We start from the raw sequence: 21423 nt of genomic DNA on the forward strand, positions 1-21423 counted from the left end.
AAATATATTCAAAATGTCTAATGGAAAACTGAAATCCTGAAATTACACATGATGACTATAACCAATAGTTGTTAAGATAGCAAATCATATAAATAGATTAATGATTGCTAGCAGTTCTATGGGGCATCAACCTCACACATCTGGATAACAATACATTATTTCTCCCCAACCTGGCACATTCCTGATGCATCAGCTTACAGTACCCACAGGCAGGACTTAGTCTGGATGGGAAGGAGAGGAGCTATTCCAAAATGTATCACACTTTGAATATCAGAAGTCATTAGAGTAGTACTTGATTCCAAAGCAAATAAACTGTGTAAGTTTCCTGACTGTAAAATATTGTGTTTGAGAAATGGTGTCTGATATTCTTGTTTGGTGGGAATTGGTTCTTATAAGCACACATGGATGTCCTTGTAAATTTGAGATTGTTACTATGATGCTATTAAAGTGGGATACCATATATACTCAACCATAAGTCGACCTCATGTATAAGTTAAGGGCAGGTTTTGAGGACAAAATTATGGATTTTGCCATGACCCATGGACGAGTCAAGAGTAAAACTTGGAGGCTCCTTCAGTGTGCGTATGGGAATTATCACATCCAAGGCTTACTGTGCTTAAATCGCTGGTAAAACGCTCCAGAAGCACAGAGGTGTGATAGCCAGTTGCACTTCTAAAGCGTCATTGAAATCTCCCCTCTCCTCTCCTGTCACAGAGCAGCCATTTCTTCAATAATGGGAACTTCTGTTATGAAGAAATGGCTGCTCCATAAATGCTTTGCTGACAGGAGAGGTGAGGGGATGCCTCAGTGACACTTCAGAAGCATGACCGGCTATCACATCTTCGTGCTTCTGGAGCGGTTTGCTGGCAATTTAAACATGGTAAGCCTCCATGTGACAATTCCCTATGTGTGCGTACAGCAAAAGTGACTCTAATTGAGGCTTTTTGCTTTGGCATTTCAACTTTGGTTTCATCCTTGACTCTCCAGAAAGCAGCAGGCAGCATGAGCAAGAGAGGGACTCTGGTTGTTTAATAGCAATAAATCACCCAGGACTCTTTCTGCTTGGCTCAAGAGAAAAAGAAACTCTTTCCTGACCACATGCGGAAATCTGAAAGAGCTGCTATCACATTACCATACTGACTCATAAGTAAGTCGACCTGGGATTCTGAGGTCAATTTTTGGGCATAATTTTTTTTTAGACTTATAGACAAGTATATATGGTAACTCATTTGGGATAGCTATATATCTATATCTATCTAGATATAGATGGAATGTTTTAAAAACATTTTAGAATGATTACAAACAAATATTTACCTCTTGAAAGATGTAGTGGAAGCAGCAGGTCCAGAAAGTTTGGTAGAAGAAACAGTGATAGGAGATGGGTCTCTTAGCAAGAAGGAGGTAGTTGAATTTGCTTCTGCCCTGACAGTAGTTTGTTTCAACTCACTTTTCAAGGTCAGAAAATAAGATCATAACGAAAATTTTAAAATCTGTATCTTAATATGATTTTACCCATTATGTTTGTGCTTAGAATATTAATCTCTTATTCTGATAGACTGTAGATGCTGGCATGATGAAATATTAACATTGCCAAAGCAGAAAATTGTTGTGTGTTGTAGATTTCCTAGCAGTCATTCAAAACAGTAAAGGGTGAACAGATTCAGTTCAGAATTTTGTGAACATTCTACACTTAGGGACTAGCAAGATTTTCCTCTATACAGGAGCTGAGTGAGCTCTTAATCTACATGCCACATAGTATATATATATGGAGGGAACAAATGATCAGTTTTAATTTCCCCACCCACTGACTAACTCCATACTCAAGCAATAAGTAGTGTGGTTAGGTAATGAAAACTATGACAAAGGTGACGTTTAATCTTTCAGATGTAAACCACTTACCGCTAACTCCTTAAAAATAATACTGACCTTTAAAAGTATTACCAATGTGTGTAATGTAGGACATAAAATAAGTTTACCCAATAAAGTTAAGTCATGCAAGTGACTTGTGACTCAATGGAACAAGAAGAGAAAAGCAGACCTTTGAGCTGGGGAAAGTAACACTGGTTGTTCTGACACATCAGACATCTCACAGGTCTGGGTAGCTACTGAAATGGGATGCTGTGTTTCCAGTCCATTGATTAAATCTGTAGAGAAGCTTTATACAAATGATAAATACAGAACACACACATGGTTTGTGTTACTAGCCACCTGCTTTTAGGCTATGTAATATTTAGGATTACATTTTCAAGAGACAGAAAGTTGCTAACTTGAAGCTACTCACAAATGTCAGTCTGAAAGAGCAGTCATTACTATAACAATTAGCAGTGGAGTTGTTTTCAGTAAAAGGGCTTAAGTTCAGGGCAGAAAGCTGTCTGATGCACAAGTACTAGATAATGACCAAGGAATATACAAAGACACAAATACCTATTAATTGTTATTAGCATTTCTTTTGAGAACTGTCACCATATCAGCAATAATGGTAAAGCTAAATAATTTTCTGATCATTTTATTCATCTGTTTATTTCCCATATCCAATGTATATGGAGTGTTTTCTCTCCCTCTGAAAGGCCATACAACTTTTAATATCAAATGTGAGACTTTTCCCTGTGGTCTAGAAGCCCTCTTCTGGCTTATTTATACAAATTGCAATATTCACATGTTTCCTCACACAAGAACTACTATTACTGATTAGGAGATTACAAATTATTGTTGTAACTGAGTAAAACTCACTGTTCCCTACAGCCTGCTCCTACTATTTATATTAGATGAAATTTGTTGCCTTGTAGTGTAACATGCTTTCTAATCTGACTGACAAATAAGTCTGCAGAATCTACATAAAGTTTGCTAGTATTTTAATGTACCTTACTATTTTTACTTATGGACTACATAAACCTCATATGTACCAGATGTGCACAGCAAAATGAATTAATGGTTAAGAGGGGTTAAAAGTAATGGTTAAGAGTGCTAGCTGGGGCTTGAAAAATCCAAGGTAATGTCCCCACTCAGCCATAAAACTCATAGGGTGATCTTGGGCCAGTCACTTTTGCTCAGCTCTACTGTGATGATAAGTGGAGAGAAAGAGAGCTATATATCACTTCAAGCTCAGTGAGGGAAAGGCCAGATATAAAAGTAGCAAATAAATAACTTAAGGTCCACTAACCACTGTTTGTGGCTCTTTTCCATATCTCTGAAGACACAATAAAGTCTTGCTTGGGTACAGATAAGAGAGTATCTGCTTCCATACATCTGCAATACTCTTTCCCCTCCCAGATGTCTTTTGAAGCTGGCTCAGTATATTACCGCCAGTTGGTTAAACTGAATACTCACATACCTATCTGCATCTGACTGCTAGGACAGTGAAAGTCTTACACACCTTTATCCCTGAACTCAGTAAGCAGTGATAAGTTATGAAGTAATTGAATCAGAGACTGAAGAAAAGTGAGAACAACGACAGAGACAAGGGGTTCGGGGGACAACAGGAGAATAGCTGAGAGATGATATATCCACAAATTTATGGGGCAGAAAAAAAGAGTAAGGAGGCAACATTAATAGAAAAACATCATATTTGCAGTCATAAATGCAATTCATCTATATATCAACACCCAAGCTTAGGGTTGGGAAGCCTGTTATCAGATATTTGCAAGACAAGAGCCTAGGCTGAGGCTAAAATAAAATCTGGTAGATATTAACAGCCTCTAAGTATTTCAACAGAATGGAAGAAAAATTCAGGTAAGATGAATACTCGCTATTGCCAGGAAAAAAGTTTTTTCTTGGGCTATACAAACATGATGATGATAAAAACTTAAGAGCTTGGAAGCAACTAGAGCACTTTTCATCCCTTCAAAGTAGCCAAATGCTGGCATAGAGTTTTGGGGATATGTGGATGCATTGCACATGATTAAGTGTCACACATATCCACATGCATTAAGAAATAGCAATAAAACACAAGAATGTTGATATTATGGGTTGCAGAGAAAAGAAAGCAACAGAGGAATGGGGCTACAATAAAGTCTGTAGGAAAGGAAAAGAGAGAACAACACAGGTTTCAGGGAGAGTGGGATTGAGGGGGGAAAGGAGCTTGTGTTGTGGAGAAGCATAAAAAAGGAGGCATGAAGAGTTCAGAGAAACCTGTAGCATGCAATCCATGGAGTCCAAGCAATTCATATTTCTCTTTCTGCTCCCATTTCTCCAAAACCCAATATACAAACTTGATAAACTTTCAGAGTAATCCAACACATGTGCAGCACTTTCAAAGATTCACATGTACTTCACAAGCATTACCTAATCTTTATAACTGTATGAGTTGAGATTAATGCTATCTTCCCTAAAAGTGTAGAAAGACCTCATCAAAGGCCACTGGGTGAGTTAATGGTCAAGATGACATTTGAACCAGGAATTTTCTGACCCACAGCTGAATCTCTTTAGTAATATACGGCAATATCTGATGTAGAACCTTACTAGGTACTACAGAGGTAATGAATAAAAAAGTGAATCCATAAAAATAAATAAAAACTTCATATGCAGTCTAGTATAAAGGGGGAAATAAAATCTCTCTCTCTCTCTCTCTCACACACACACAGAAGCTATTAAAAATGGAAAGATATGGCATTCCACATTATTTTTAAAAAACCAAGCATCTGTAAGGATTTAATACAAGCCACAATGGTTTTCTCATAATGAAAGACCTTCAACAGTTGAACCAATAGTCTGAACTGAAATACACAGCACAATAATGTTTTTGAACATTCAGTATATTTATTGTAGGCTACCCTCTACACTTTTGTGTACACACGTTAAACAGAGATGCAGTGTATTATTCAATGTACAAATGTGTGACAGTTCAAGTAATTATTTTCATGAAATAAGAATTATTTTAAAAACTCTAATATGGACTTCACTGGACTCCATCCACCCTACCTTGCAGCGGAAGAGCTTGTGAGTCTGCATCTGTTTTAACAGATTTGATCACATATAACCAACATACAAATATTAAGAAGAATGTACTATGGGTCAGTGCCTTTATATCTATCATGTAACAACAAATCACGAGCACCCCTTAGTAGTTTTATAAGTGCCATAGTGTTCCAGTTTTTTCTGCACACGTGGCTGTTAAATGTCAAACAAGTGAATAGTTACCTCCAATCTCCATTTTCTGTTTGACTTTCCCTAGAGATAATTCAACAGATAACAATTCACATATTGCTAAAGAAAGACCTGTTGTTTCCATGAAATAAATACTATTGGAGAAAACCTTTCAAGCAAATGTATTTGCAAATAATATTCTATTCAAAAGTGTTTTTTTACAAAAAAGGATGTATAAGGGGGAAAATGAAATTCATCCAACCACGTTGCTTTTATTACAACAAGATGTCTTTTTCAGTAATTCCAGATATGTGTGTAACAACCATTAACAGAGTTCAAAAAACTTCAAAGAAAAATTCAAGGGGGAGATTGATGAACTTAAAGACAACATTTATTAAGTACTCCTCAAGCATTATAAAGGCAGCAATTATTATTTACTATAATACATTATATTACAGAAAATTATGCATAAAAATGGCTAATAAAGTCAAAGAATTGCAAACTGTTATAAATATAGTGTATATCCAATAGCACCTACTATGTTCAATTTTAAAATATGTCCCTAAGATAACATTATTCACTCTTGAAGCTATGCCCAGGGAGAGGTTGAAAACATCCTTATGTGGCATTTTCTCTCACGTACAGCTAATCAGATCTAGGCTAATATTGCTAAAATCCCTTTAACTGGAACCAAAGAAGTTCCACCTTTCCTTTATCTGCTCTAAAATACACCAAAGAGTGCTATATAGTAAAAAGATAATACTGAAAGATCAAAATATTGATTTTATTTCACACAATGCTATATAGGAAGAGTAGAATGCCTCTTTCCCAAGTTAACCTTTCCTGCAGCCTATTTTCTCCTAAGCATCTTGTGCCATGGGCTGTAATTTATATCCTGCAGCTAAGACTCTGCCTCTTTTTTCAGAAGTGGTACCCTATTTGTCAAGCCATTATGAATATTCTAGGTCAAGTGTATGTTGATTTCCTCTTCTGGTACTAACTTCAAAACAAACATGTTCATCTCAATCTTTATATATAAGTAGGAAATTATTAGAAAAAAGTATAGAAAAGGCTGTAATTTATCTTGTAATTTAATCTTATTTTTCCCCTCATTTCATTCCTTGCAAGAAAAAGAGGACGAGGAAGAGGACATGCTTTTGTCTTTTTTTTAAAAAAAGAAATAACTTGTGAAGTCACTGGACGTTAAGGACACGTGCTGAGACGCCATGGTGCCAGTCACGTAATTTTGTATATCTGGGACCTATGACGTGGGTGGGAACCTTTTCCCTGCAGAAAGAAGTGACAGAAGAGACAGATGAAAGGAAAGAGGTCTGCAATCTAAATCCACTTCATGTGTAAACCAAAACATGCAGAATTCATGCACTACTGAAAATACAACTAGCACTTTGATAAAACTTTATTAAATTATTAGCACTTTGATAAAACTTTATTAAAAAGGGGGAATTTTTCACCCTTGTATCTATGAAGAGACATTTTAGAGTGCATATGGGCTAAAATACCAAAACCCAAACTGAAAGCCATACAGCATAACTACAGCCCAGATGGTCACAACCTATTTCACAACCACTTTGCAATGCACTGCTAGAACCACAAGAGATACTTTACATATACAAATTCTACAATGTATTCTATATAAATTGGAGGGTGTGTGTGTGTTTGTGTGTATGTAACTTCAAGTCACCTGTTGACTTATGGGGACTGCATGTGTTTCATGGTGTTTTCTTAGGGAAGGAATACTCAGAGGTGGTTTTGCCAGTCCCTGCATTTGAGCTATAGCCTATAATACCTGGTATTTGTTAGGGCTTTCCTATCCAGGTATCCAGGGCTGACCCTGCTAAGCTTCAAAGGTCAGATGGGATCTGGGGCCTTTAGGATGTTTAGGTATTCCAAACAGATTCTACAATGCAAAAAACCACAACTAATTCAGAACTGCTTAGTTAAACACAGATTTAAAGAACATCTATATCATAGTCAAAATGAATCCTGTGTGTTTTTTTTAAAACAAAAATTAAAAAGGCCAATGTTGAAACGATAAGACCTTTCATGCTTTGGTAGTCTAACAGAAGCTAAACTGCACTTTTGTCCACCCACCCTTTACCTATCTACGACATTCCTCCCTCCACCTCCACTGTCAATCAATATTCCTTAGAAGATGTTGGAAAGGATGAATGCCTGTGGAGAAGACCACATCCAGAACAGGAAGACTAAAGGATACAAAGAAGGCTTAGACATACCTCTACATGTGCATGTGCACAAGAAACCTGTCTGGGTATCTGGGGAATTACACAAGCCTATCTCACTGGTAATGTGACTTCACACTTAGAGCAAGCATTCAAAAGCATTGCAATTCAAGCTTAACAAGTTCATAATTATTGGCCAATATTTTATTAGTGCATCACTGTGAGAAACTGACCACATTTTAAAAGATAAAGAAAAGGGAGAAGAGTTCTGAAGGCAGCTGAAAAATGAACAGGCAATTTGCTCTAAACATCTGGTTAAGAATTCCAATATTTTAGTGGGAAACACATTTTACATCAGCAAATGTCTGATTTCCTGCTGTCCTGCTTCTCCTCAATTCTCTATGTATGTACTGAAAACTCCTCAAAATGGGCCAACTTTTAAAAAACATACACACTCAAAGGCCAATTCTAAAACCTACTGCATACAACGTGCAAATAAGGCTTACATAAACATACTTGCTTAAACTTGCTTAACATCAAATGAATTTTCACACTCAAACATGCATACAGGCATTTTCACACCATCAGTTATAAATAAACCATGCAACACATCAAAACGTATTTGAGATCATTAACTTACTTTGTCTTTTTTGGATTATCAGGTTCTGGTTCTTTCACTGCAAATAAAGAAAGTGCTTGCTAAATGTCCATGAACTTGTCACATAATTTTTCAATAATGCTCCAGTGATCTTTGGAAGCACAATGCTTAATTTCGTATGAATGATGATGACTGTGACATCACAATAAACCAAAATTCTAAAACAACTGCTTATTGCACATAAACAGAATGCATGTAGACACAGGTAAATTATTCCTACTTGGCTTCCCTTGCAAACAGCAGCAGCTAAAAATCCTGGAAAACTTCTATGCATAGTTTGTTTAGTGTGCAGTGGAAAACAAGAACATTGGCTTTTCTCTTGTCCAACAAGCCAAAGTTCTAAACCAACACAGCTGTTTCTGTTTGCAGGAAAAGTAACAAAGTAGCACAGAAGGATGCTACTTATATATAAACAAACACATTAATTAAACAAGCCACTGATACAAAGCCTCTTCAGTGCTTTCAAAAGCCACACAATTTCAAAAGACAGTTCATTTGTTCCACATGATGAAGTGGAAGTAGCCACAATCTAAAATCTTATGAGGTTCACAAAATTAGTTTCTAATAGTTTGCCTGTTGAAGCTTCTCTGATATAGAATATACTTACAAGCTGCACTACCATTCACGTGAATTATCACATGATTAGGCTACATTCTCAAACACTCTTTTTACACTTAATTTTTTATTGCTGTGTGCTTTCAGGTTATTCCCAACTTGTGGCAATCCAACCCTAAAGTCATGAATTTTGTTTGGCTGAGGCTGAGAGGATGTGGTTTGCCCAAGGACACCCAGTGGGTTTCATGGCATAGCAGGAATTCGTACCAGAGTTGTAGTCCAACACTCAAACCACTATTCCATGCTGGCTCTCTATTTGATTTTTTTACCTTATGTTATTAATAAATGGTGAGACTACTGGCAGAGTAAGAATTCCCTTTCTATTTCTTGCACAGACAGTACTATTGATGTAGTGTGTGTGTGGGGGGGGGGGGGGGAGAGACCTACATATAATTGTTAGTCTTAACTACAGTAGATCCATTTTTGGAAACTCAGTAAATCAACACTTACTTAAGTTCCATTGGTTTAACTGTAGTCTACTATAGCTGAAGCTAACAACTGCATTTAGGACAAACAGTCAAGGTTGGAGGGAAAAGGAGAAAATGTATAAAATCTCAGCATGCTCCTTCTTGTTAATCCTCTATCAACATCAGAATTACAAAATTTGCAATTTCAAGAATATTTGTAGAAAAATCATCTTCATTTAAATCCAATGTTACAACAAACTAGAGTAAACTACTGGAATGTCTCAGGTTACTTTTCAGTAACAGCAGCCAACATCTTCTGGACCTAATCCCTCCCCTTCCTCCACAGCCATCCTCTTTTCCTTACATTTAATGTCTTATTAGACTGTAATCCTGAGGGAAGGGAATTGTCAAATTAACAATTTGAAAACCACTGTGAGAGCCTTTTGAGCTGAAGGGCAGGATATAAATATGCTAATGACTGAATGGCCCCATTCATTTCTACTGGTTTATTCTAGCTGGAATAAATATTGGCTATACTCCTTACACTTCTTACAATATTTGAAAGCAAACTTCCAAGACATGTGCATGCATGTTACACATTTTATGCGTAACAAGATGCATCTCCCCCTTCCTTTCTCTTTCTTTTTCTCCCTCACATACATACACATAATTTTATGTGCCTCCATTTTTCATTAAAAAACCCAAGTGATTACTCACTGTGTTCGGTCCCAGTAATCTGGGCCAGGATGCGGAAGGAACGTGACTGGGTAGTTCCTGTTCTTGGATGCCAGTCCTCAGTATCCTCAATCAGGCGTTTCTTGCTATGATTGCTATGAGTTGGTGGGTGGTAAAATTCTGTATTTGTATAAACAACATGCTTCCGTGGTGGACTAAAATAATGAAAAAAAGATATAAACTAGTAAGAAAAATGTAAGTTGAGTAGCAATATTATTTTTTCTGCTACCTTGACTAAGGTAAAGATGCTAAACATCTGTGTTAAAATGAACTTCATTGGAATGTAGAGTCAGTTATTTCAAGGTATGGATTGTTTGACATATTCATTTCCAAATGAGATATCCAATTTATGGCATCCTTATCCACCTGTCCTGACCTCTAGAAGTGAAGCAAAAGCTCCACATTCTCAGAGATGAGAGTCATTTTAATGCTTACTTCCCGGCCATGCCCACATAAAAGGCAGTTTTATACAAGACATAAGACTAAGGTAAAGTATTTACATATAAATGATTGGTTCTATCCACAGTCATTTAAAAGTGTTTTCCTCTTACTCAGTTACCAATGCATTCATGCATAATCTATAATCCATGCCATAATTTGTTGGAGTGTCAACTAGAGGTGTGAAGGCCCAGAAGAGAAAGATACAAAAAGGGGAAACCATTTTTTTCCTCATTTCCCCCCAGTTCCCCCCCCCCAAAGAAAAACTGGAAAAAATGAATTATGGAATATTTATTTTAGATTAATATATATTGTTTGAGACAAGGTGTCTAAATATTTATGTATCCAAATTGACTGCAATTCCTGGACCTGATTTTCTTTTCTTGTTTTTTTTTTGGGGGGGATGAGTGTTTCATGAATGACTGACACTAGGTAGGCCTAGATGAGGCAAAATAATTTCTTTTGCTAGCTGATGCTTTCTCCTGTTTACATTGGGGGTTTTCCTGCACCTCATAAATTGGCAAAACCAAAGAGAATCTTTACAGTTCAAGTTTACACTTTGCAGTTCAGGACCCTGTATCTCTCCATTCATAACAGAAAAATTGCACATTTTTAAAAAGTATAATTATATTTGTAATAACTGTCTGAAGAAATCTTCCTTTTAAAGATTGCAAACAATGGTATTACAATCACATTTTAAATCCCACTTTTTTGGGGGGGATGACCCCCCCATACCCTTCCCCCATGGTTTCAAGATTTCTGGATATTTTACACCTCTATCGTTAATAGAACATGCAAATGAACAGCTGAATATTTTATACCATTTAAAACAAATTGTTAATAATACAGAAATCAATGCAGCTAAGTTCTTTACCAAGGCTGCATCTTATGAATTGGCTTCATTTCTAATGCAACTAACTGAATTACATGGGGAAAGTTTACATTTTTAATATAATTTAGTTTATTTAACAATCTAAGAAGTTTGCAGCCATCAGCAATTTCAGGTGCAATAGGAAATTCTGGGCTCTCTGTGGAGCTGTTAGTGTGGCGAACCTTGTAATTGAAATACATGCATATTTTGGATAGAATACTGAGCCTAGTGACCTCATTTTCTCTCTAGCAACTTTGCTCAATATTATCTTAACTCATCCTGGTACAATTTAATTTTGAGTACACATGTGGGATTAAAAACTATTTTTGAAGGCGCTTCCCCCAACCCATCCAACTCTCGGAAGCCAGGAAAAGCAAACAGGAGTTCACATGGATGAACAGTTCACCCCCCTTTATCACACCCATAAAATCTCCATCTGAAAACAGTACACACAGTGGAACTACAGACATGCATGCTAACAGTTACCGTTTGGGTGGATTTTTCCTGTTATGTATTTGAAAGAGCAAGACAGCAGAATAAAAAGAGTCCAGTATAACCAGGAAGGAAAAGATAAAAAAAGAAAAGAAAGAAGAAGAGTCACAACTTATTTTTAAGTTTTGAAATTAAATTATTTTTCTTTCAGACACTTTTTTACTACTTTATATAAACAAGTATTATTGTTGTCCACTACAAAAGACACTGCTTGGTGATAGGACAGAGCGTTCAACAGAACTAATGGCAATAACAACAACAATAAAATTACCCAGTAGCCACAGCTACTTATGGTCTCACAACCTTTGGATATTCTTATTTGCAAACTTTTATCAAGTTAACTGAAGCAATCCTACATGCTATATCATATCCATGAAGAAAAACTATCCTATTTGAAAAGCTGGGCCTCCAAAGCTTGTTCTCCTTTTCTGTCTGGGTAACACAGACCACAAACTGAGAAGTCCTTGTGTCAGTTGTCTTCATTAGAGAATAATTAAATGCAAACATTAGTTCTAAATTGTCACATGTTAGATAACCCTAACAGAGTTTTAGAGCTGAAAGAAACACTGCAGGCTATTTAATCCTACTCATCCTCAAGATAGGATGCAGCTGCAGCATCCCAAACAACTTTTCCTCTGTGAATGTGCCTTCAAGTTACTTGTTTCCTCTCTGTGCATATGTGCCTTCAGGTTGCCCATCCACTTATGGTAATTCCATGAATTCCAAAGGAGTTTTCCTAGGCAAGGAATACTCAGAAGTATTTGTTGGCAGTGTCCCATCCAAGATCTGGTGAACCTTCTTCCTTCTATATAAGTATCTCCAGTGCAGGAGAGCTGATCCCCTCCTAGATTCCCTTGTTTCATTGTCTAGCTACTCTTATCATTATGAAGTTTCCACCAATGTTTAGTTGAAATTTTCTTCACTGAAGCTTCCATCCTTTAAACCACTTTGAACAACCATTTCAGTATAGATTTATGAAACTGAAAGGAGGAAGAGATAAACCATCCTTGAAAACAGTACTAGATGGCCTACAGTACTTGAGTTAATCACTTCAAGCATACTTGATGTGATACAATTATGTAACTTCTCCTTTAAAATTTATTTGAAACAAGGTACTGAAGAAAAACTGATTTGAATTCAGAAGTTGACAGAGGATAGCTACCAAAATTGACAGAGGATAGCTACCAAAATCAGCATTATTTTATGTATTGTTATAAAGCAAGAGTAGCTTAAATATTAAGAGGCAAACTATATTAGTGAAGTACTTACACTTCATCAGGGTTACTGAAGTAAGGAGACACAGAACAAAAGACAGACAATGTAGGAGATTCCAGGTCATGGAGTACAGATAAGAAATCACATAAAAATGAAGTAAGAAAAAGTTAATAAAAATTAATTGTGAAATTAAAGCCATGTAAGAAGACAACTCACTCTATATAAGTAAGATTTAATTGCAAGTTGATTTAATAATTTACAAGCCTATTAGTTAATAGCTAACCAATTTTACTTTGGCAATATTCTAGCATATTTTTGTTGGCTCTTTCTAGCAGTTACCAAGACTGGTAGCAAGATGGTGCCACATGCAAAGATAAAGCTATAATACAGTATCTTTCTCCAGAAGTCAATCTGTATATACTAGGGATTTTAATTTTCTCATGCCAAAAGGTGAGGTGGATTGCATTAAAGGAGCTGCTGTAGTTATCTTAAATTTAATTGTAGGAAGTTTTAAACATTAACATATTTAGCAACATTCAGTGGTCTCAATTACAACCACTTTGAAAGTCTAAATTGCTGCTGTTAGACATTAATAAAACTGGCCAACACAAATCTTTTCTGTTTGCCACTCACAAAAGCCACACATATATGAAATGAACAGTAAATGATTTAATGTTTTAAAAAATCCTCACGCCAAATCCAGTGTGTTACATTCTTTTTCAAAAAAAGCCAGAGCAGATATGATTTTTAAAATTCTGACACACACACACACACACACACAACAGTCATACATGCCTGTTATTTAGAAACACAAAAAATACAATCCAAATGCCAATGATACTAACTTTGTTGCTGATGTTGCCTGAAAAGGAAGAAAGCATTTATTTTTTTTTTACTATAATAGCTTCCTTACTGCTCTGTTTTAACATATTGCAGGTCTGCATCTACATCCAAATGCATTCACAAATTTTTACCTGAAATAGGCCAGCAACCTTGTAAGAAAATATTTTAACCAGTGAGGAGTGAAGTGAACTGTCTTATGCAAAAGAATAGCTTTCATGCAAGAATTGACAAGCCATGCTATTAAAAAAGAACAGCAAATAGTCACTTAAAGAGCAACAAGGCAAATGTCACCTAAGCCATGCTACATATTTGAATATATACTCGCCCTTCTGTTTTGCAGACTTGGAGTCCTTGTCCCTTGCCCATTTGAGGGTGGCAAATGGAGGGCAATAAAATGGGACACATGCCCACCACAGTTCTTGCAAATCACGCCCCCTGGAATGGAGCGGGGACGCGATTGGAACGCCCGGCGGCAGACTGCAGCGTTCCTCCATGCGGTAAGATGCGTTCTGGGGCCCATTCCGTCCCCAGAACGCTCCCTTTTTAGTACACAACTAGCCCATTCCTAGGTCAGTGCAATAAACTTCCTAGACTATGAGCACTGATGAAACATGAATAACATCATGATGTTAATCGTAAGTATCTTTCCAAAGAATAGCTTGAGGAGGAGGTCCAATAGCAAATGAGTGCTAAAAAGGGAGTGCTAAGAGTGCTAAGTTCAAATCTTAGCCCGGCATGTATTTTCCCATGATGAGTTTAGGTCATTTATTTGGGGATAACAACAGTGGCAATTAATTTGTAATAATTGATTGAATATCCTGTGTGAAATACTTATGGGGAAAAAAGTCAGCGATACTAAATACATACATAACACAATCTTATACTGCTCAGAAATAAATGCTATTGTGTTTAGTAGACCTTACTCCTGGGTAACTATGTACATGATCATAGCCTAAATGTTTGCAGGTAAGGGGTTAATAATGCTCAATATGCATTATGTCTCTTATATAAATATTTCATGTTACACATTTTGTTTCAGCCTAAGAAATTAGGAATGACTGAATGTTTGTTTAAACATACAAGGTCCATCAATTATCAACTCATTTCATTTAATTAGCTTGTAGTTTTCTGTACTCAATTTTGCTCATGCTATGCCTCTAAGGCACAAGAACAAGACTTACTAATTGCTTATGCTTAATACTAAAGTACACTACATATGTAGATGTGATGTGCTACTGACTACCAAAGACCTTCAGTAAACAGATTGTATTACTGAGGTCTAAATATATTTATAAAAAGGGCAGTGCAACATCTTACTGTTTAATCAGCACTACATCTTCCATGTGTAAGCAAATTCTTCTCACACTAATAATTACTCAAGCATCATTTGAAACCATAATATTTTCAGTACAGCTAAGTCCAACAAGTCTACAGCTTTTTCACTTCAGCAGATAATATCAATTAATATTTGCAAACAGAGTATATTGGCAGAGGGGTTCTGAATACTTGAAGATTGCTACATGTGTATCCAAACTGTAATAGTGCTTCCAGTACCTAACCAGGGAGGCATACAATGAAGAAGCCTTACACTTACTATGCAGCACTGCAATGAAAAAAGTTTTTGAAAGGAAATAAATATAAATGTAATTAGTTTGTTTATTCTGGTTTCATACATCAGAGTTTCATTGATCTTACTACATTATTTAGTAAATAAGAGTGGGAAGTTAGTACAGTTTGGCAGAGAGTTCCTTGGAGTTATACCTTAATAAACTCAATATGCAAGTCTATATACATGTTTGGTATCTCACATTTATAGTCAAGATAATAAGATTAAAGATAAAAGGGCTTCTTAAATATCACAACTCAAGAGAACAGTGTGCTAGTGATGTTCCACTAGATTTTCTATGTATCTGTGTGGACCACAATGTACATATTGTTGTAGTCCAACAAAGTAATTTTCTCCAAGGTCTGGACTGAACAGCATTTGAGGTAGTGACTCTGGCTCACACCAACTATGCTCTTGACTACTTATTTTTGGCTCAGGTTTCAAAGGAAATATCCTGGAAAGATTTTTGGGGACACCCACTGTATTTAAAATAATCTTGCAATATTATAGAGACATTTTTAAATGTTTATATCTGAAACAGAGAAAAAGAGAACTCTGCAAGAATATAAACTAGGACCAGATAAAATACATTACTCGACAAAATGGGCTCTCCATCTGCCCTTTCTCCATTCCTCAAGATGAAGTGTTACAACTCTCAGTATGAAACTGTGCAGTGTGCACGGTGAAGGCTATTTCCTCTTCAGTGTCCTGTTACAGTCTGAAAGATTTTTCACAATTCTAAAAGAATGTCTAAAAAAACATCTTCTGTCATTCAAAGCCTGCTTCTTCCCTTATTGAAATGAGATTTACATTATACTATAAACAATATAATGCTTCAAAGGTCTGCAGAATGGCCTGTCAATTAAATGTTTCAAATACAGTATCATTAAACCTACAATTCAGTACTTTTTGTAATGTATCATCATGATGTAACAGAACAGATCCAAGCTCTTTACAGTCTTTCCATGTATTTCCAATATTCGGAGGTGAATGTCATTGCTTATGCATTCATGGCACCATCCACACTAGTCTTTTTCCCACATAAGGTCGGCCGTTAAGAAAATGATATAGTTGAAGCAGCCCTAATTGCCAAGGAACTGCATAATGAAGACTAACCTACAGACTTCAAATGGGGCTGGGAGAGTATGAAGGGAGATTTGAGGTGCCCCCCCCCCAACCCTATGAGGCTGCCACCTCACAGAGCAGGGGGGAGTGCAAGACAGTTCACTGACCTGCACACCAATCCCAGTGACGCCCTGCTTCACAGCCCAGTTTTGTCCCAAGAACAAAGCTGGACTGTGGAAGAAGGGGATGGGTGAATGCTTGCAGGGTAGTGTTCCCTCTTCCTCCCTCCACCCCCCACGGTTTGGCCTCTACTTGCAAGTAAAGGCCAGGTTGCAGAGAAGGCTTAGGGAAGCTGCCTCCATAATTGAGGGCCACTGAAAATCTTCCGGTGGGCTGCATGCGGCCCCTGGGCCGTATATTTTAAATGACATACATTTGTGCACATGAATATAACGGAGTCATGGGTTGATCGGTTTCTCTCTGTGTGTAACAAAATCTGGTAGGAGCATGAGGAAAATTAAGTATAGTTGTCACAAATCACTGAACAAGGACACTGCATATTTGGGGGGGGGGAAGCTTCTGCTCATTACAAATAGAGGCCTGAACACATGGGCCAAAAGGTGCAGCTTCCAGCTGCTTTGGTGGTATGGTGTGCAGGTGATGCATCCCCCAGATCTGCCGGAAGTCACTCTGTCTAAGGTGGTCCAAAGTCACCGGAAAAGGAGCATAGACAAAGCACTCCTTGCCAGCAGCCCATTTAGGACCACAGTGGCAGACTACAAGATTATTAATTTAGAGGAAAACCATGGCAGTTGAATTATACAAAAGATAGATAGATAGATAGATAGATAGATAGATAGATAGATAGATAGATAGATAGGCAAGCCTAATGAGTATTTCAGACAATAGTAGCACCATAGAAAAGTTTTTAAAAAATATTTCACAGGGTAGGAAGACCAATCAATAAACTGCATTGGGAAGATTTTTTAAAAACTCTGAAAGTGAAAAACAAAATGTCCTGAAGCTACCTACCCATTTTGCTCTTTATTTTCAACCTGGTTCTCTTTGAATCCTCTGCGTTGCCCCTCTGTCACCTCCTGTGCATTTTCGTTGAATGGGGAATTCAAGGATGCATTGTGTGTGGGTTGCCATGGGATATTAACTGCAGGTTTGGCAGCACTCAATACAGGTGAACGCTGGTCAGGATTTGATTTGGCATTAGCATGCAATCCGGAGGCAGTGAATTGGGGAGGCGTGACAGTAGCCAGTGGTGTAGGGGAAGCATGTGATGAAAAATTTGCATGGGCTGGAGTGAAGGCAGACGATGGTGATGGAATGGAAGTGACCTTGGGGGATGACACTGCCCCAAATGGCCTTGGGGCTTTATTGAAGGCCATGTTGGTTGTGGATGAAACTTTGGGCACGACTGTGGATGCAATGGGCACAGGCTTAACTAGCTCCTTAGGTTCTACCTATGTGAAATAAAAACACAAGAATACACAAAAAGGCCACACCCACAGGCAAATATAAATGGCATGCAAAATATCATTGGCACCTGTAGCATTTCTTCTTGAAACACAGACTGATGACTAATGATGAAATACATTGACTTAGCTTTACCCATAAAGAACTAGTAATAACAACACATATGACATGCATTAACAATGGGAGAAAAGCTGAACATGCACAAGCTGGGAACCTTAAGATTTTAGGAATATCTTGACCAAGATGTTTCACGTTTAATTCATTCTCACTCTTGGGCAGTTAAAGAGGAAAAGGAGACTCACCCAGTGCAACAAGTACAGACTGTAGAAGGTACAAATTTAGTAATAAATCTTTTATTGGAAGGGGATGCAGAACTAGAGAACCTTTTGATTAGCCCCATGTTCCTGAGGGAGCTTTGTATTTCCGTTACTTAAAAAACCATCACCTCTAGGAAAAATGGTTAAACTCTTTTAGAACTGAGGAAAATTGCAAAAGCAGTTTAATTTAGCTCATAAGCCTCTGTTGTTGAAATACTGAGAGGACTTCAAAAGTTCTACTGGACCAATCCAAACTGCCCCTAAAGTAGTTCTTTGTATCTTGGCTTTCATTTAAAATGTAAGAAACTGTTAGCAATAAGCCAAAAATTTCCAGCTTCACAGCACAACTTCTCTGCAGTTTGATAATTTATAATGCCTGCTTATTTCAATACTAGTTGTTAGTTTGTATGTTTGGTTTGTATACTGTTAGGTTTCAGAGACGTAGTACAGAGCTACTTTTCTTCACCTTCAGTGAAAAGATTAGTGCACAGCATTTTGAACATGAAATTTCAGAATAAGATGTGAAACACCTATTCAAACATAGTTTCTTTGTAGCAAACTGGCCACATGTTTCAGCTCAAATGGGATATGCTCAAATATGTCAAAAACATATTTGAGCATATCCCATTCCAGCTGTAACTAGCAAGCACATTTCTGCACTGCTTACCAATGTACTAAGTGGTAACTTTGAATCTCACACTTCTAGTGCATCCCTATGCAAGAACAATGCTTTTGTCTATGCACATTCTACTATGATACCTTAAATTAAACTAGTTGTTCATTATGTTCATGTCACAAACCATATATACACCATTCCTTTTCAGAAGGCCTTATATACCACAACTGAACTCCAGAAGAAAAGGAATGAGGTATTAAATATGAAATAAGATTTTTTTTTAGCATTTTTTTTTAGCATTTTAGAAACCAATTACAACAGGTATTTTCTAAAGATATTTGATTTTGAATGCAATCTTGAACTATGGCCTTATCCTGACAAATTCCGTTACCCTCAAAATGGAGACAAGGAAAGAGCCCATCTCAAGTGTGTGGAAGCCCAAGGTAGGGATTTATAGATCATGACAAACATCCTGAAATGCCATATTTAAGGAAGAGAAGTTCAGATCCACTCTCTGAAGAAAGGCAGGATACACACTGAGTAAGTAAACAAATAAAATACCAATGTTGCACTGGAAGAGCTCTTCAAACAATGGTGTTTGTCAAAAGAATAATTAGCTAGCTATTTCCATGAATTTAAAGAAGGGGGGGATTCTTACCTGCTGCACAGGTACAGGATCAGGCTTGGGAGCTGCAGGTGCTCTGAAAGATACAGAATAGAAATGGGCCATTTCAATTCAAAGGGAATCTGTCCTCTGTGTAATAGCAATTACCCAAAAATCTAAGTTTAGCCTCTAAGGTAGCAAATTGCAATCAATTTTAAACCTTCTTGTTAAGTACATACTTAATTGTTAAGTACAAGGTAGTCAAAGCAGAGTAGAACATCAATGAACCCACAAAGCTTTATGCAGGATATTAGTTTTCTTAGATTTTAAAGTCTTTTTTGCAAATTTCAAGAATCCAGTTACCTACTTCAGTACTTTATACGCTGTCTTGACTCCCAGTTTCGTTGAAAGGATAGTGTATAGATAACATTCATCATCATCATCAACAACAACAACAACAAGAAAAACAACCATGATGGTGCTTGAAAAGGGAAACATTTGTATCCTGGCACTAAACAAGAACTTGTTCAGACTATGTTCAATGCATAACTGAATTGTTACGTTGGAAATTATAAATAAAACAAAGCACTCCAAAAGAAGTTTATCTTTTACAGGAGGCTGAAAGCAAGAAGGGGAAAGAAAAATGTAATTCCCATTAGGTATTACAAGTTAAAGTTGCCACTAATCTGTACCTCAAGCAAAATTGAGGGAGAATTCCCAGGTTCCTGCATGAGCAAAACACTTAATATCTACACTTCAACGTTTCCCGTTGAAAACCATGAACAGACACCATCTCCAGCTGTCTTCCATATTCTTTCTCAGCCATTTTGGAGGGTCTGAATGTATGTCCACATAATCTGCTAGTCCTAGATCACTGTAGGTTTTTTTTAAGCTAAAAATCCCCTGGGATTTGGGGTCTTAGGATGGCATACACTTTAGTGTTGCAAGAATGAGCTTATCCACCCCTGGTCTCACACATCCTCCACAGCTCTGGCAATGCCAAAATGAGATCAGGAATTGCTAGTCTCCTTTAAATTAAGGAATGAAACTTTGGTTAGTGAGGCAAAAAGAACCAGCTTCAAAAACTGTGGTGTGAAGTTTATTTGTTTCTAGTAACCTTAGTAAAAATTAGCCACCATTTGTCCCGGTCCAGGTATCAGTAAAGCTAAATACAATTTCTTAAGAGCTTTCACATTCACATTAATTAATTCAGACTAATTACCAGTAAGAAGAACAAGAGCAAATGAGGCCCTTTGAGCCTCCATGAAAAACATGTATTTCTTCAGATTCACTTCCAATGGATAGGATTAAATAACCTTAATGCTGACAAAACACCTGGTATATCAATTTTCATGTACAATGGCAAACTAATCGACCATTTCATAGCACACAAAAAAGGAACAAACAAAGCTTAAATATGAGGAAAGCTTTAGTTATTGCTGTTGCTAATTTTTCTCATAGTTGTGCAGATAAAGTGAAAAAACAGGTATTGCTCTCATAACTACCTTCATCATCACTGGAACAAAGGGAGTAGGAGAAACTAATATTTGGGCATCTAAAATTTCAACTAAGTATCTTAAATCTATCTATCCCTTTTTATTTTTTTTATCCCGCCTTTCTCCCAAAGTGGGACTCAAGGTGGCTAACATATATTAAAAACACAACAATTAAAATTGTACAATTAAAATAATAAAAATATAAAATTACAAATACAAAATTTAAAATATACAATGTTAAAATAATCTAAACCAATCCCCCATCCCCCGATAAAACCAGCCCTGCTTGATTTTAAAAAGCTTGCTGGAATAACAATGTCTTTGCTTGCCGGCGAAAAGCCACCAGGGAGGGAGGGAGCCAGCCTAGCCTCCCGTGGAAGGGAGTGCCACAGGGTTTAGGCTTTTGCCCTAAACTACTGTACAGTGGGCAATTGATATCTGCTGGGGTTTGGTTCTAAGACTCCTGTGGATACTGAAATCCGTGGATATTCAAGACCCATTAAATATTATAGTATAGCATAGTATAATGGTGCCCCTTGTATATAATGGCAAAATCAAGCTTTGCTTTTTTGAATTTATTATGATGAGCTTCATGAGTGCAATGATTAATGCTGGGTAGTCCAGATTCTAGTCCCACTGAGGGATGAATCTCATTGGGTGATCTTGGGCCAGGATTT

General features: G+C 37.0%; 1 protein-coding gene across 6 annotated transcripts in view; it reads right to left on the reverse strand.

Moving 5' to 3' along the window:
• LOC149313132 (PDZ and LIM domain protein 5-like) overlaps window positions 1-21423 on the reverse strand; it is a 146797-nt gene that overhangs the window by 63612 nt on the left and 61762 nt on the right. For 2 of the 6 annotated variants that reach the window (XM_089526101.1, XM_089526102.1), the window contains exons 4-9: window positions 19305-19347; window positions 17261-17700; window positions 12769-12783; window positions 11494-11511; window positions 9681-9853; window positions 7924-7960 (exon numbers count right to left, since the gene is read on the reverse strand). In XM_089526101.1, coding sequence (XP_089382227.1) covers window positions 7924-7960; window positions 9681-9853; window positions 11494-11511; window positions 12769-12783; window positions 17261-17700; window positions 19305-19347 — 726 coding nt within the window. Of the gene's footprint in view, window positions 1-1314; window positions 1423-2038; window positions 2156-5136; window positions 5167-5342; window positions 6370-7923; window positions 7961-9680; window positions 9854-11493; window positions 11512-12768; window positions 12784-17260; window positions 17701-19304; window positions 19348-21423 lie in introns of those variants that run through there. The other 4 variants (XM_089526106.1, XM_089526104.1, XM_089526105.1 and 1 more) reach the window with 4 other exon arrangements.

The sequence above is a fragment of the Sceloporus occidentalis genome, unplaced genomic scaffold (genome assembly GCF_023333645.1).
Source record: "Sceloporus occidentalis isolate IW3139 unplaced genomic scaffold, rSceOcc1.0.p SCAF_5, whole genome shotgun sequence".
Classification (NCBI taxonomy): domain Eukaryota; kingdom Metazoa; phylum Chordata; class Lepidosauria; order Squamata; family Phrynosomatidae; genus Sceloporus; species Sceloporus occidentalis.